The following is a 12,854-nucleotide window of genomic DNA, read 5'->3' on the forward strand; positions in this document are numbered from 1 at the left end:
CTGAAGACAGAACTCCGAGATGGCTATGGCTGAGCCCTGAGAGGCTGACGAGCCACACACAGCCTTTTTATGGGAAAGGAGAGGTCAGTCAAGGCAGCCCACAGGGCAAAACAGAACGGGCCAGTTCTTAGTAACTTCTTGAGTGTGATACATCTTGGATGTGAATCTTGTTTTGTGGTAAACCATTAAACAATATAAATTGTTATCCTGGTTGGCCTATGTTCACTCTTGCATGTAGTTCTTAACACTGGAAAGGGAAGTCTTTGCTCAAGTTAATATTCACATCAGTATTCCGTTGGTTCTTGTTTTTTAAAGAATGGGTTTATTATCTGCTATTGGCCATGATCGTTAAATTGAGCCTCTGTCACAAGGAACAAATAGAGGATATCAGTCTTCATCCTGCCCTGCTTATCATCTTCCCTGTGGACTTGTTCCATCAATGCCAGTATTATAATGGATGTTTATTTATTTATTTAATTTAATTATTGCATTTCTATACTGCCCAATAGCTGAAGCCGAATATTAACATTTTATGTAGAACATTTCTGTGTTAATTGCAAAGTGTAGAATTAGACATGTGACTGAGGCGTGCCCCCTTGGGGGCTGGACATGTTGAGTTGGCCCCACCTTGGAGGTGGGCATGTTGGGATGGGCACGCCTCCTTGATGGCAGCCATATTGTCCTCATTTTTGGTTTCCAAAATATGGTCACCCTAGCCAACACACAAGCCTTGAAAAGCTAATGTATATAAGTGAGAAGTGTGAATGGGCGAAATAGTGTCCGCCACCCACAACACCCACCCTAATGTTAGAGTAGAGAAACTTGTGACAATCGTACACAAGTTTTTTTTTTTTTAATGAAATTTAAAAATAAAAAAGCCAGCCAACTGGCTGGCAGCAAACCCAGTTAACAACGGAGTCAGGATACAGTCAGGGAAGGGGAGACTGTATCACACAGAGTAGAGCAAAAGCTTCAAAGTACAGCAAAAGCTACAGAAGTAGGAATGAGAGAAGTCAATTTCAGATACATTGATTGTCTCACTCGTTCTTCATTCCAGTGATTTTAACGCTAAGATGTTATGCAGAACAGGTTTGTCTTAATTGTGTGCTGTGAAATCAGATACGTGACCAAGGCCAAGTTCAGGTGGGCACGTGCCCTTGAGGGCCGGCCGTGTTGCCCTCCTTTTCAGTTTCCAAAATAGGGTCGCCCTGGCTTTGGCTTGTTATTGTTTTGCTAGGAAATGTAGTCAGGAGCGGGGTGGGCTGCCTGCGAAGTTGATCTGGGCTTGGGGGAATGGAGTTGTGAACCCTTCTTCGTAGTCACGCTGACCTCGCAGGCGCGCTTGCACACACACAGAGAGAGAACTGGAGGGGCGCGGGGCGGTTTTGACCTCAGAAATTGCCCCACGGAGAAAGAGCCAGTGAACCCCTCTCCCCAGCGTCGCTGCTAGAATTAATTCCGCAGCCGCTTGCCTGGACCATGTTCACGGTTTCAGCCTCGGGGCTCTTAAACAGCCCCGCCGTCCTGCGCGTGGTCGATGGCGGGCTTGGGTTTCCAGGCACCTGCCAGGTGACAAGGGGGGCGGGGGTGGGGGGGCGCCCAGGTACCCAGGAAACAAAAGGAGACCGGCGAACGGAACCCTCCCAGGGCTCGTTCTGAGCTCCGCGACAGCAGAAGCCCCCGTGACCCCAGCGGTTCGCACCAGCTCGCGTTGCGCTTTTGCCCCGACCGCCCCGTGGACCGCACGAGCCCAAGTCCCCGGAGGGCGAAAGGAAAACGGCGCCTGCTGGCCGCTCGAACTACGTTTCCCAGCGGCGCCTGCGGCTGCAGTTTCCGTTGCGCCGGCAGCATCCGGCCCCGCCCCTTCCCTTCCCTTCCCTTCCCTTCCGTGGTCACGGCCAGCGACGCAGCCCCGCTCGGAAGGAGCCGAGAGCTCCGAGCGCTCAAGCCGGCCCAGGGAAAGGCCCGCCCCTTCCGGGCTCGGAAGCGTCACGGGATTGGACCCTGCTCGGGAGAGAGGGCACTTCTGAGTGGCTTGTTACAGCTGTCCTTTAACGTCACAAATGCTCCGTAGGTGGGCATCGAGGGAGGCGGGAGGGAGCCGCTCACTGTTCTGTGCGAAGAAGTTAACGGCGGCGGCGGCGGCGGCGGCTTCTCGTCCTTTCTTCTCGTTCTCCGCCTGACTTCCTCGTAATGGCCGCGAGTGCCCCGGCCGCTCTGTGAGGGGTGGGGAGGTGGCGGGTAGGCCGGCCCCAGCCAGCGTCTGCGGTTGGTTGGTTGGTTGGGCCGCGGGCCCGACTGTGGCGAACGCAGGTGAGGAGGAGGACGGGGAGGGGCGGCGGCGGCGGCGGCGGCGGCGGCCCCCCATCACCCCCCGCCCCCTGCTGCTCCTGCGCCCCGCCCCGCCCCCCTCCAGGGCTGGTTAAGTCTGTGGCTTCTGCTGCGCCTTCGCGGCTGGATCCGTTCTGCCGTGACCCTGCTGGGCGACACCCTAAAACCGCCGCCAGTGCCTTGAGCTCCGCCTTCTGGCTGGGCACGTGAGGGGGCCCTTCCTGACCGCGGCGGGGTGGGCAGCCAGCCGTGGTCTACGCACAGCCAGGGGCCGTTTGCTGCCAGGGGGTTAGTGGCATCCTGCCTTGGTGTGTGTTGTCTGGACAGGCTCAGTTTCACCAGAGGCGCGACTCTGTTGATCGTAGGAGCGCGATGTGAGGCGCCTCTAGGCGGGGCTTACAAGAGTAAGTCGGCGCAGCTCCTGCGCAACCTCCCCCTGCTCTTATTTACTTAGAGTTCAACTGCTTCGCTTAGTGTGGTTGAGCTCTCACGGCTATAGGCCCTTGATGGTAGCGGAAGGGTGTTTAAAGGACATCACAAATGCCATCTTGTAATTCTTACAATGGCTATGTAATTTATTGTAGTTTTAAAAGTTATTATTTAAAGTATTTTCAGGTGGTTTTTAGAACTACATCCTCACAAAGCAGTATACAGGCAAAAGCGTGGCTAGATATAACACAGCAGCTACATTAGAAAGCATACAGAAAATTTTGAGAAGCTGCTTTGTGCAGACAAGCCAATTAAAATTCAACGGATCACAGCTTTAAGCAGAAAGAGCTTTACTATTTGCTGGACATATATCTATAGGAAGGAGGTTACACAGTATTGGGGTCACCATCAAGAAGGCCCCAACTCTCGTGCACACCAGGTTAACAGAGCTTCATATTGTAGGTGGGGGAATTGAGGTTAAGGCGCAGTGGTTTGCCAAAGTCCATGTAGAAAACACGTGGTTCCTTCCTGAGAATTTTGTATACATGATTGCTCCCACCCCACCCCCAAAAAAACCCTTTAAAGTTTTTGTTCTCATTTACACACACATACACACATATTTCTGGTTTTGTTGTTTTTGTGATTATTGTAAATAATGAAAAGTACTAATAAACTATTGATACTAAATAGGCTGCCTAATTTGAGGCTGCAGCAGTTAATTATAATTTTGACACACTGTACTAACTGGTAGGCTCCCTGTGGGAACAGGAAGGCTGAATCTGCCCTTGAGGCACAAAGGTCACAGTTGGAGACCACTTCTCAGGTATCCAGAGTAAGCAATCACAGGTTTCTGCCTTTTAGCCTTCATAGCACTGCACATAAATCTGAGACTGTCTGTGACTTGCCATAGATAATGGCAAGACTGCATGCTGTGCTGCTTGTTGTATGCAATTGCTTCACAATTACAATGTTCATTTCCCACACAATGCTTTGCTGGACTTGATAAATCTGGTTCGGTTTGTGCTTGTACTGAAACCCTTCAATAGCTGTTTCCACCGCTCCACCCACATTCTGACAACATCAGCTTGGTTGAAAACTTGCATGGGATTTTTTTGTTTTGTTTGTTTTATTTATTTGTTTATTACATTTCTACATGATGTTAGAGCTGAGTTATGTGGCTAACAGTTTCATGTATGCACTATTATTACAAGTTATGTGGATCATCTGAGAGAATCCTCAGAGCCATTGCATTGGCAATCTACACAGTTTAGAGTGCACAACTGGTAAGTTGTACAACCACCTTCCATTGTGACAGAGAGAGATTCACATAGCAGTTATACTTATTGTAATTGTATGTTTTGGCCCAAACTCAGGCCTGAACCAAGGAAAAGGAACTGTCCAAGTGGTTATGGCTGACATAGGCTATATTTAGGTTTCTGAAAGCCTGAAATTGCCTTTCTGATTTGCAAAGGTAGAGGCTGCTGAAGAGAAAACCCCATGCTAAATAAGTACACTAAAAAAAACCACCCTCCATAAGCACTATATCCTACCTCTTAGCCAAGCCCATTTGCTCTTCATTTTCATTGCTTCACAATCAGTTCCCCAGCTTAATAAGTATGCTGTGTTGGGAAAAGAAAAAGAATTTTGCACAAATCCCACCTTGCCTTTTGACTTAATTAGGGTCCTTGCTCATTATGTGTTGTTATGTAAATATGGGGATACCCTTTGCTGTTGAGTTATTACTCTGGATTGTTGAGGGAGAGATAAGTTCGTGGTCTGCATGTAATGCTAAACCATGGAGTGCAAACAGGAGTGATCAGGGAATGTGCACTTGCACACTGCCTCATTCATAGTAATCTAATGTAAAATTATTTCCAGGCCGCCTTTAAGGGTGGAATCCTCTCAAGACTCCATGCAAGAAAAAACCACACAAGGGGAATTCATAAAATTTATAAAAATGGAGATTACCAGTTAAAATCAATAAAAACAAAATTTGCCAATAAAAAACAGTAGCCCAGATTTATGGTAAGGCCCATGAAAACAGGTGGATCTTCAGAACTTCCTTGAAAATCTGGAAATGAACGCCTGAGGGAAGTTAGTTCTAGAGATTTCAATATTTTTAAAAATTGTTTCCATTGCATGCAAACCAGACAAGGCTTCCTTCTTTACTTTTTAAAAACACTTTTTTCATCTTCCAGTTCTTAATGTTGTTATTTTTTCAAATGCCATGGTTACTAATCTTGTATCTATCTTAGGTGCAAACCTTGCAACATGAACAATATCACACACTTCCTATGTTCAAAGCTGACTTGGCTTGAAGAGGAGCTCAGTTGTTCCCCACACTTCCCACTTCCTACAAAGTGTTTTTAAAGTATCTAGAATGGCCAGCAAGAAAGAACCTCCTTTCTTCAATGAGGATAACATGGGACCATGTCATTGCAGACTTGCTTTTTATGAGACGATGGAGCTGTTCATTGAAACTCTTACAGGAACATGCTTTGAGCTGCGAGTATCTCCTTTTGAAACGGTTATTTCCGTGAAAGCTAAAATCCAGAGATTGGAAGGTACATGCCTTTATATATTACACAGTTCTAGATAACTTTTTAGTTCTAGAAAGTCCAATTATTTTATAGAGGATTTGGAATTGATCTCTATCATGATGGATAGAGTATGATGGATACCTGTTCTGTGTGAGAGTTCTTAGTAATCTTCAGCAAATAACTTTTCTCCATTGAGTAGTCTTCTCAAAATATCCCATAATGAATTGGAATTGCAGGGTTTCATACATACAGTACTATGTTTGAAGTTTTGAATTTCATGCAGTGAGCACAAAAGATGAATATTCTGTCTAGTCCAGTGTTTCAAGGTTTAACTTTTGTGAACCGTCCAGAGAGCTTCGGTTATTGGGTGGTATAGAAATGTAATAAATAAATTAATAAATAAATAAGTCATACCAACATGCCCATTGGTTTCTAAGAAATAGGTTGTAATTCACAGACATAATGTGTTTTATGCTTTATTTCCTCTTTTTATGCATACTTTAGAATTCGGACTGAGGAACAAAAAAACAATCATGAATTTCATGAGTGCGCAATTGCCTTCATTGTTAAGAACCAGTTATATTGTAGAAATATATTACTATGTCTCATCCTATAATGTAACTGTTGTTTCTGTGTCAGCTAATTCTTCATCTTCATTCAGACTTGCATTTGCAGGAACTAAGTATACACTACTATCCATCTAAAGTTTTTGGAAACTTCAGCTAGCTGCCAGAATGGGGCTCTCTTCTTGGAGGATATATTTCTGAAATTGTTCAATCTAGACTGGTTCCATCAGTTTTGTTTCTAGGCATGATTCAAAGGGCTGGCTCAACCAAAAGGTATAGACTCTGTTCTAGTTGTTTGCACTTCCTCTGAAGGAGCTAATTTATTTATTTATTTATTTATTTTATTACACTTATATACCCCCCTTCCCTCAGCCAGGGCTCTCTGGGCAGTTTACAGAAATTCTCAAATTAAGATAAAAATGAGTATACAAAATTTAAAATTCTAAAAAACAGAACATACACACATAAAGCATTAAAAACCGTTAAAAAAAACTAAACGTGGGTGATTAAGATGTGCCGCCATATGCCTGGGCAAAGAGGAAAGTCTTAACCTGGCGCGGGAAAGATAGCAGCGTTGATGCCAGGCGAGCCTCGTCAGGGAGATCGTTCCATAGTCTGGGGGCCACCACCGAAATGGCCCTGTCCCTCGTTGCCACACGTTTGCAAATTTGGGTAGTTTTGGATCATACAGACATAGGTTGGAAGGGACCGTTTAGGCTATCAAGTCCAGCCCACTGCTCAGTACAGTTTAAACTCCTGGACAGATGGCTTGAATACCTTTAGCAATGAAAAGTCAACTACATCCCCAAAAAGTTAATTTGTACGTTGGAGCATTTTTCCTGATGTTCAGTTGAAATTTGCCTGTCTGTAACTTAACTTAAACCCGTTATTTCATGTCTTACTGTCTTGGATGATAGATAACAGGTTGCAGCCATCTTTGGTGTGACAATCCATTAGGTACTAGAAAAGTACTATCAGTCTTCTCAAGGCTAAACATACCCATCTTTCCTTCCTTTCTAGTTCCCAGAACATAAACTCATTGCAGTTTATCTGAATCCTTCTTAAAGTATGTTATCCAGAACTAGGCTCAGTATTGGAGGAGAGGGCTGACCAGCACAGAGAAGAGTGGAACTATTATTTCCAGTGATTTTGAAACTATATTTCTCTTGATGCAACAACAACAAAAACCACATGTGTCTTTTTTGCAGCACCATTGCACTGCTGACTCATATTCAGCTTGTGATAGAATACAACTCTAAGGTCCTTTTGACATCTTATAACTGATTTTATTATTTTTAATTCTTTTGAAGTTTGATCTTACATTTGTAGTATAGTTATAGTATGCAAGCTACTTTGGATGTTGTTAGCACCCAAAGAGTAATGTGAATTGAATGATTAATGTGCATAACAACCTGCCATTGTGCACAAGCACTGTGCTTCATAGAGAATGCGCATTTAATCTCTAAAATTTTGTAATTTGCCTGTGCATAATCTCCCAGGAACCTCAGAGAATGCCTAAATATCAGCAGCATAAGGAAGCATTTTTGTACATTGTTTGTTCAGTATACTTCGTCTGCAAGAGATACTAGAGAATGTTCGTGAATAACTAGATTAACTTGAAGGTTTAATTCCACACATTGGTGTCATCTCGATCCTCCCAGAGTGCAGGACACGGAATAACGGGCTCAAGTTAAAGGAAGCCAGATTCCAGCTGGACATCAGGAAAAACTTCCTGATTGTTAGAGCAGTACGACAATGGAATCAGTTACCTAGGGAGGTTGTGGGCTCTCCCACACTAGAGGCATTCAAGAGGCAGCTGGACAACCGTCTGTCAGGGATGCTTTAGGGTGGATTCCTGCATTGAGCAGGGGGTTGGACTCGATGGACTTGTAGGCCCCTTCCAACTCTGCTATTCTATGATTCTATGATCTAGAAATCAGTCTGACTCTAAAGGTGCCCAGACTGAAAGTAGATTTGTAGAAAAAGAGACTCAAATAGCATTCTCCCAATAGGTTTGATGGTCATTTGGTTTCTGTCTTCTGTCCTCAGTTTATGATTCACATGTAATACATTGTATACATAACATGTACACAATTCATAGGATTATAGATTTGTGGGCCATCTAGTCCTGCTCCCTGGTCTGCAGAAAAGGAAGTGCTACAGCATCCCCAGCAGGACTGTTTAGCCTTTTCTTGAAGGCTCATGTGTTCCTTGGAAATTGGCTTCATTGTCAACCTGTTCTTACCTTTAAGTTCCTATTAATGTTCAACCTAAATGGACCCTCGTATAAATTAAGCTCATTAGATCTAGTCGTGACCTTTTCTATCTCACGGCATTTCAGGTATTTGAAGGGTACCATCATGTCCCCTAAATCTTCTTTTCTCCAGGCTAAGTATACCAGGTTCCTTCAACGTTTCCTCATAAGACTTGTTTTCCATATTATTGACCATCTTTGTTGCCCTCTTCTAAACCAATTCCAATTTGCCTATATTTTTTCTAAAATGTCCAGAACTTCACATAAAGGTTATTTGGAATTTTTTTGGCTATCCTTCCTTCTACTTCTTATATGTATCCTTTATTTTCAGTTAATCTCAGCCTTTTTTGCCACTATGTTGGCATATTTAAATATCTTCCTTTTTTTTCTCCATTGGAATGGTTTGTTCAGGAACTTCTGCTCATGTTGGGCTTCATTCTCCTTCAGGTCATTTAGCCATGGAATTCTACCCAGTATTTTTCTGAGGTCATTAAAATCAGCTTTCCTGAAACCCCAAATACACGTTTGATTACACTCACCTTTAGTTTTTCATAAGATCAAATATTCCAGCATTACATGGTCACTTTCTCCCAGAGTTTCAATTTCTTTAATCTCATTGAATCTCTTTCTTCCCTATTGATTAGTAGCAAGTCAAGTTCCTTCCTCTAACTGCTAAAATTGTCAGCAAGGTCTGTTTTTTAGTTGCTGCACTGACTGTTCTAGGATAAACTCAGTACAATTCATTTTGTGTATTCACTGCTGAATGCAAGGGAGAAATCTTTTCCAACGTTGGAGTCAGTAATCCAAGGAAGGAAGGAAACCAACTTTGGTCAGCTCCTTAAGTATCAGGAAACAGAATTACCCACTTTGATACTAGTACTTCTGTCTGTTACAATTTTACCACCCTTTTATACAAAGTACATTCTCATTGGAGGGTTGAGAATAAACAGCCATGTACATTTTCCAATACTTTTAAGTTTTTGTCTTGCTTACGACCAGTCATTTGCACCAAGTATAATACAATTATTTTTCAGTACACTGATTCCAGACAAATTCTTTTGAAATGGATGTTAAAATTCTGTGTGCTTCTTCCCCACTTCTTAAACTCTTTGTGCCAACTTTTGTAAATGCAATGCCAGTTTGTTCAGAACTGCAACAGAATTCTTTTCTAAAATACTGTCACTATGTGACGGCAACTGCTAAGTTTGACTTGTCTTTCCTGATTCCATGATTTCAGAGCATATAGCTATGCCACATCATTGTTATGGTAATTATAAAAGCACATTGGTGATTGCCAAATCAGTGACATCTAGGGTAGTATCCACTTTGACCCAAGCACAGAAGTAAATTATATTTCAGTCGTGCAAGGGGCCTCTAGTGCAACGCCAATCATGTCAAATGGCATGATGGATTTTCTTCGGAATTCTGCCAGGCCAGCCCACACTTCTGGCATTACACTAGAGGTCTCTTACGCTGGTGTAACATAATTTACATTGGTGCTTGTGTCCAATTGGATACCACCTCTAGTATTCACATTGCTGCATTGTCATTGTGAAACTTCATTTCATTCCATATCTTCAAGGTTTCAGCCATCTAGAATTTAGAATTTGACTTTCACCATTGTTACATACAATATAATATATGCAAGTTTCTTATTGTATGATACTTCGTAAAGTAGAGCAGCATGTCACTGCTTTGACTGAATGAAGAGTGCATCTGTGGATGGTTCATGTTTCATGCTTTGATTTCATGTAATAATATTTAATGCAAGTGCCATTTTCACTTTTCACTGTAATCCAGAAACCATCTCATTGGTAAATTTCCTTCTAACTCTACCATAGCTGGCTATAGTGATGGGTAACTGTTGGTTTCTTTACAACATTTGTCATTTAAGAATTTTAACTCTACTGGGAGGAACTGTTTTCATAAAAGTTTTGTCCACATTTTACTGTGAAATACTCTATGTCACTGGTTCCTCTTGTATACTTCCGTGCATTAGCATCAACATAAAACCATAATCTCTCATGTGTGAAATTATTTATTCATTTATTGTATTTCTAAACCATCCAATAGCCGAAGATCTTGGGGCGGATCACAAAAATTAAAACCACCAAGAACAATTCAAGGTATAAAACAAACCACAATATAAAAGTACAACCAGGATAAAACCCAGCAGCAATGCAGATGAGAGATTATTAGAGCATGGATAACTGTAGCTAGGCTATCTCTAGCCAGATAAGGGCACAGTTGGTATATCAGCCTAAGCTGATAGAAGGTGCTCCTTGCCACAAGTGACAGTTCTGGGTCCAAGAGCACCCCAAACTATGAACCCAATCCTTTAGGGGACAGTACTGGAACAGGTTGAATATCACCTAGCTGGACAGACAAACCACCTGCTAACAGTACCTCTGTCTTGTCTGGATTGAGTCTTAGTTGGTTGGCTCTCATCCAGTCCATTATTGTGCCTGGCACTGATTCAGAACAGCCACTGCCTCACCTGGGTTTGATGAAAAGGGAAGGTAGAGCTGGGTGTCGTCTGCTTATGGATGACACCTCAGCCCACATCTCCAGATAGCCTCTCCCAGCGGTTTCATGTAAAGGATAAAATAGAGCCTGGTGGAACCCCATGGCCTAAGTGCCAGGGCACAGAGCAGTAATCCCCCAGCACCACTTTCTGGAATCAGCCATCCAAGTAGAAGTGGAACCACTGCAATGCAGCACCTCCAATTCCCAGTCCAGACAACCTATCTAGAAGGATAACGTGGTGGTATCGAAAGCTGCTGAGGGGTCCTTTTATTATTTTCTAATTAAAATAGTCAACGTTTTTACAAAAGATGATTAAAACAATGCCTGAATAAAGAGTAACTATCATGGAGAATCCTCAAGCAAAATGGTTGTTGAGGGGCATTAAAACATGCTCACAAACTTACAAAGTCACATTCAGTGCATTATGCTTTGTTTCACACAGTTGGGAAAATGTGCCATTTTGTTGTTTTATCCATTTCATAGACCTTGAAAACCATCGGATTCAACATGATATTCACTCTGTGCCATATTTCATGAGATACAAAACTTCAGCTGTATTGCCATATGATCTTCCACACTCTGGTGAACTCTGACACATTGTGGGAATTTTGGAAGAAATCTGCCATCTGCCAACAGAATTATTCTGTTATAAATTTGACTGGCCAGTTATTTGCTTTTTACTGCCTGCAGGTACATGTGTATTGCAGGATTCTTTAGTAGTAATACTATCTTTACTTAATTGTATCCTGTTTCCTGTCTAATTTTGAGGTTTCTGAGTGAGTGATAAGAACTTAGTAACCCCTAACTGGCTTTGTTTCTGGTCACCAAATGCTTGCTCAAATGGGTTTGGAAAATGCTTTGTTGTGGCAGGCACCAGGGAGAATGAGTTGTGCAGCCAAAAAGGCCCTTCTATGAACCCAGTGCAATCAGTTTTAAACAGTGCATGGAGGGAGGCAAGGTAGCATTATGGTGCTCTCCTTGGCTGGATGGCAGGGAGGGGCTTTGATGGAACTAGGCAGACTTATAAATTATTTGTGAAAATGAGCTTTGCTAATCCTTTATTAAGCATTTCAGCAGAATACCAAATTACATGACCTAATCTCATAGAATTTCATTGTTTAATAATTCTGTCAGATTCCTTTACAAAAAACACACATGTTTTCTCAATGCAATTGGTGATATATATGCCTCACTGGGGCCTCTTTTGCCTAGACCAAGTTGGCTGTTAGATAAAACTGAACCATATGAACTATCAGATAGATACGGGACAGTTGAGGAAGGCCTTATTGTCTTGAAAAACAGACCTAGTGGAACACTTGATAGCCTTCAGGATTAGTATTCACAGTGTTGTGAGATTAAAATGTTCAAGGAGATCAAATGATAGATTTCTGTCAACTTCAGTTCCCTCACCCCATTCATGTTTGAGAAGGAAACAGTAATTCAATTAGGTAGCAGCATAGCTGAGTTTTGCATTTGGTATTGGTCAACTTAGGGCACAATCCTATGCATGTTTAAAAGAAAAAAGTCCTACAACTCCCAGCATTCCTCAGCCAGTCATGTAGGATGTTTCTGTCTAAACATGCATCGGATTGTACCCTTAGTGCTCTAGAGGTTAACAACTGCCAAGCTAATACTAGAAAAATAACATAGTAGCAAATTACGGAATGCCAAATGTAGTTTTTCTACCTGCGTTTTCATGATAATGGTGTGACGGAAGTGGGTTGATAATGGGGATGGAGTGATAACTCTCTCAGCGTCCTGCTCGTTCTCTGCTCGCCGGACTCCCACCAGTTGCCCAACCCTGCTGCAAGAAGGTCTGCAGGTACCCGGCAAGACCTTGCATCTTTTTTGTTGTTGGGGGGGGGGGGGGGGGCGGTCGCAAGCCATAATTTGTGGGAAATCACGGCTGTGAATATCTAGGGAAATCAGGATTTGCGCAAAATCATGGCCATAGTGCAATTCGTGTAAAATTGCAAGCATAAAGGACCATTTACGCTTGTAATTTTGCACAAATTGCACTATTGATGGCTGCAATTTTGCACAAATCCTGATTTCCGTAGATATTCCCAGTTGCAATTTTGCACAAATTGTGATGTGCACGTATTAAAAAAATCTGGGAACAGTGAGCTTGCCTGACTCTGTGTGTACTGACTTGAACCAGCTCAGGGATCTGGGGGACAAGCTGGCGAAAATTCACCAAGCTGCATT

At 42.8% G+C, this 12,854-nt stretch overlaps 1 protein-coding gene across 8 annotated transcripts in view; it reads left to right on the forward strand.

Annotated features, from left to right (window-relative positions):
- Positions 1-2,005: 2,005 nt before the first annotated feature.
- Positions 2,006-12,854, forward strand: part of ZFAND4 (zinc finger AN1-type containing 4) — a 66,536-nt gene continuing 55,687 nt past the window's right edge. For 2 of the 8 annotated variants that reach the window (XM_063125897.1, XM_063125894.1), the window contains exon 1: positions 5,092-5,324. In XM_063125897.1, the coding sequence (XP_062981967.1) occupies positions 5,141-5,324 (184 nt within the window). In that variant the 5' untranslated portion in view covers positions 5,092-5,140. The other 6 variants (XM_063125892.1, XM_063125890.1, XM_063125889.1 and 3 more) reach the window with 6 other exon arrangements.

This window comes from Elgaria multicarinata, chromosome 5, assembly GCF_023053635.1.
Source record: "Elgaria multicarinata webbii isolate HBS135686 ecotype San Diego chromosome 5, rElgMul1.1.pri, whole genome shotgun sequence".
In the NCBI taxonomy this organism is placed as follows: domain Eukaryota; kingdom Metazoa; phylum Chordata; class Lepidosauria; order Squamata; family Anguidae; genus Elgaria; species Elgaria multicarinata.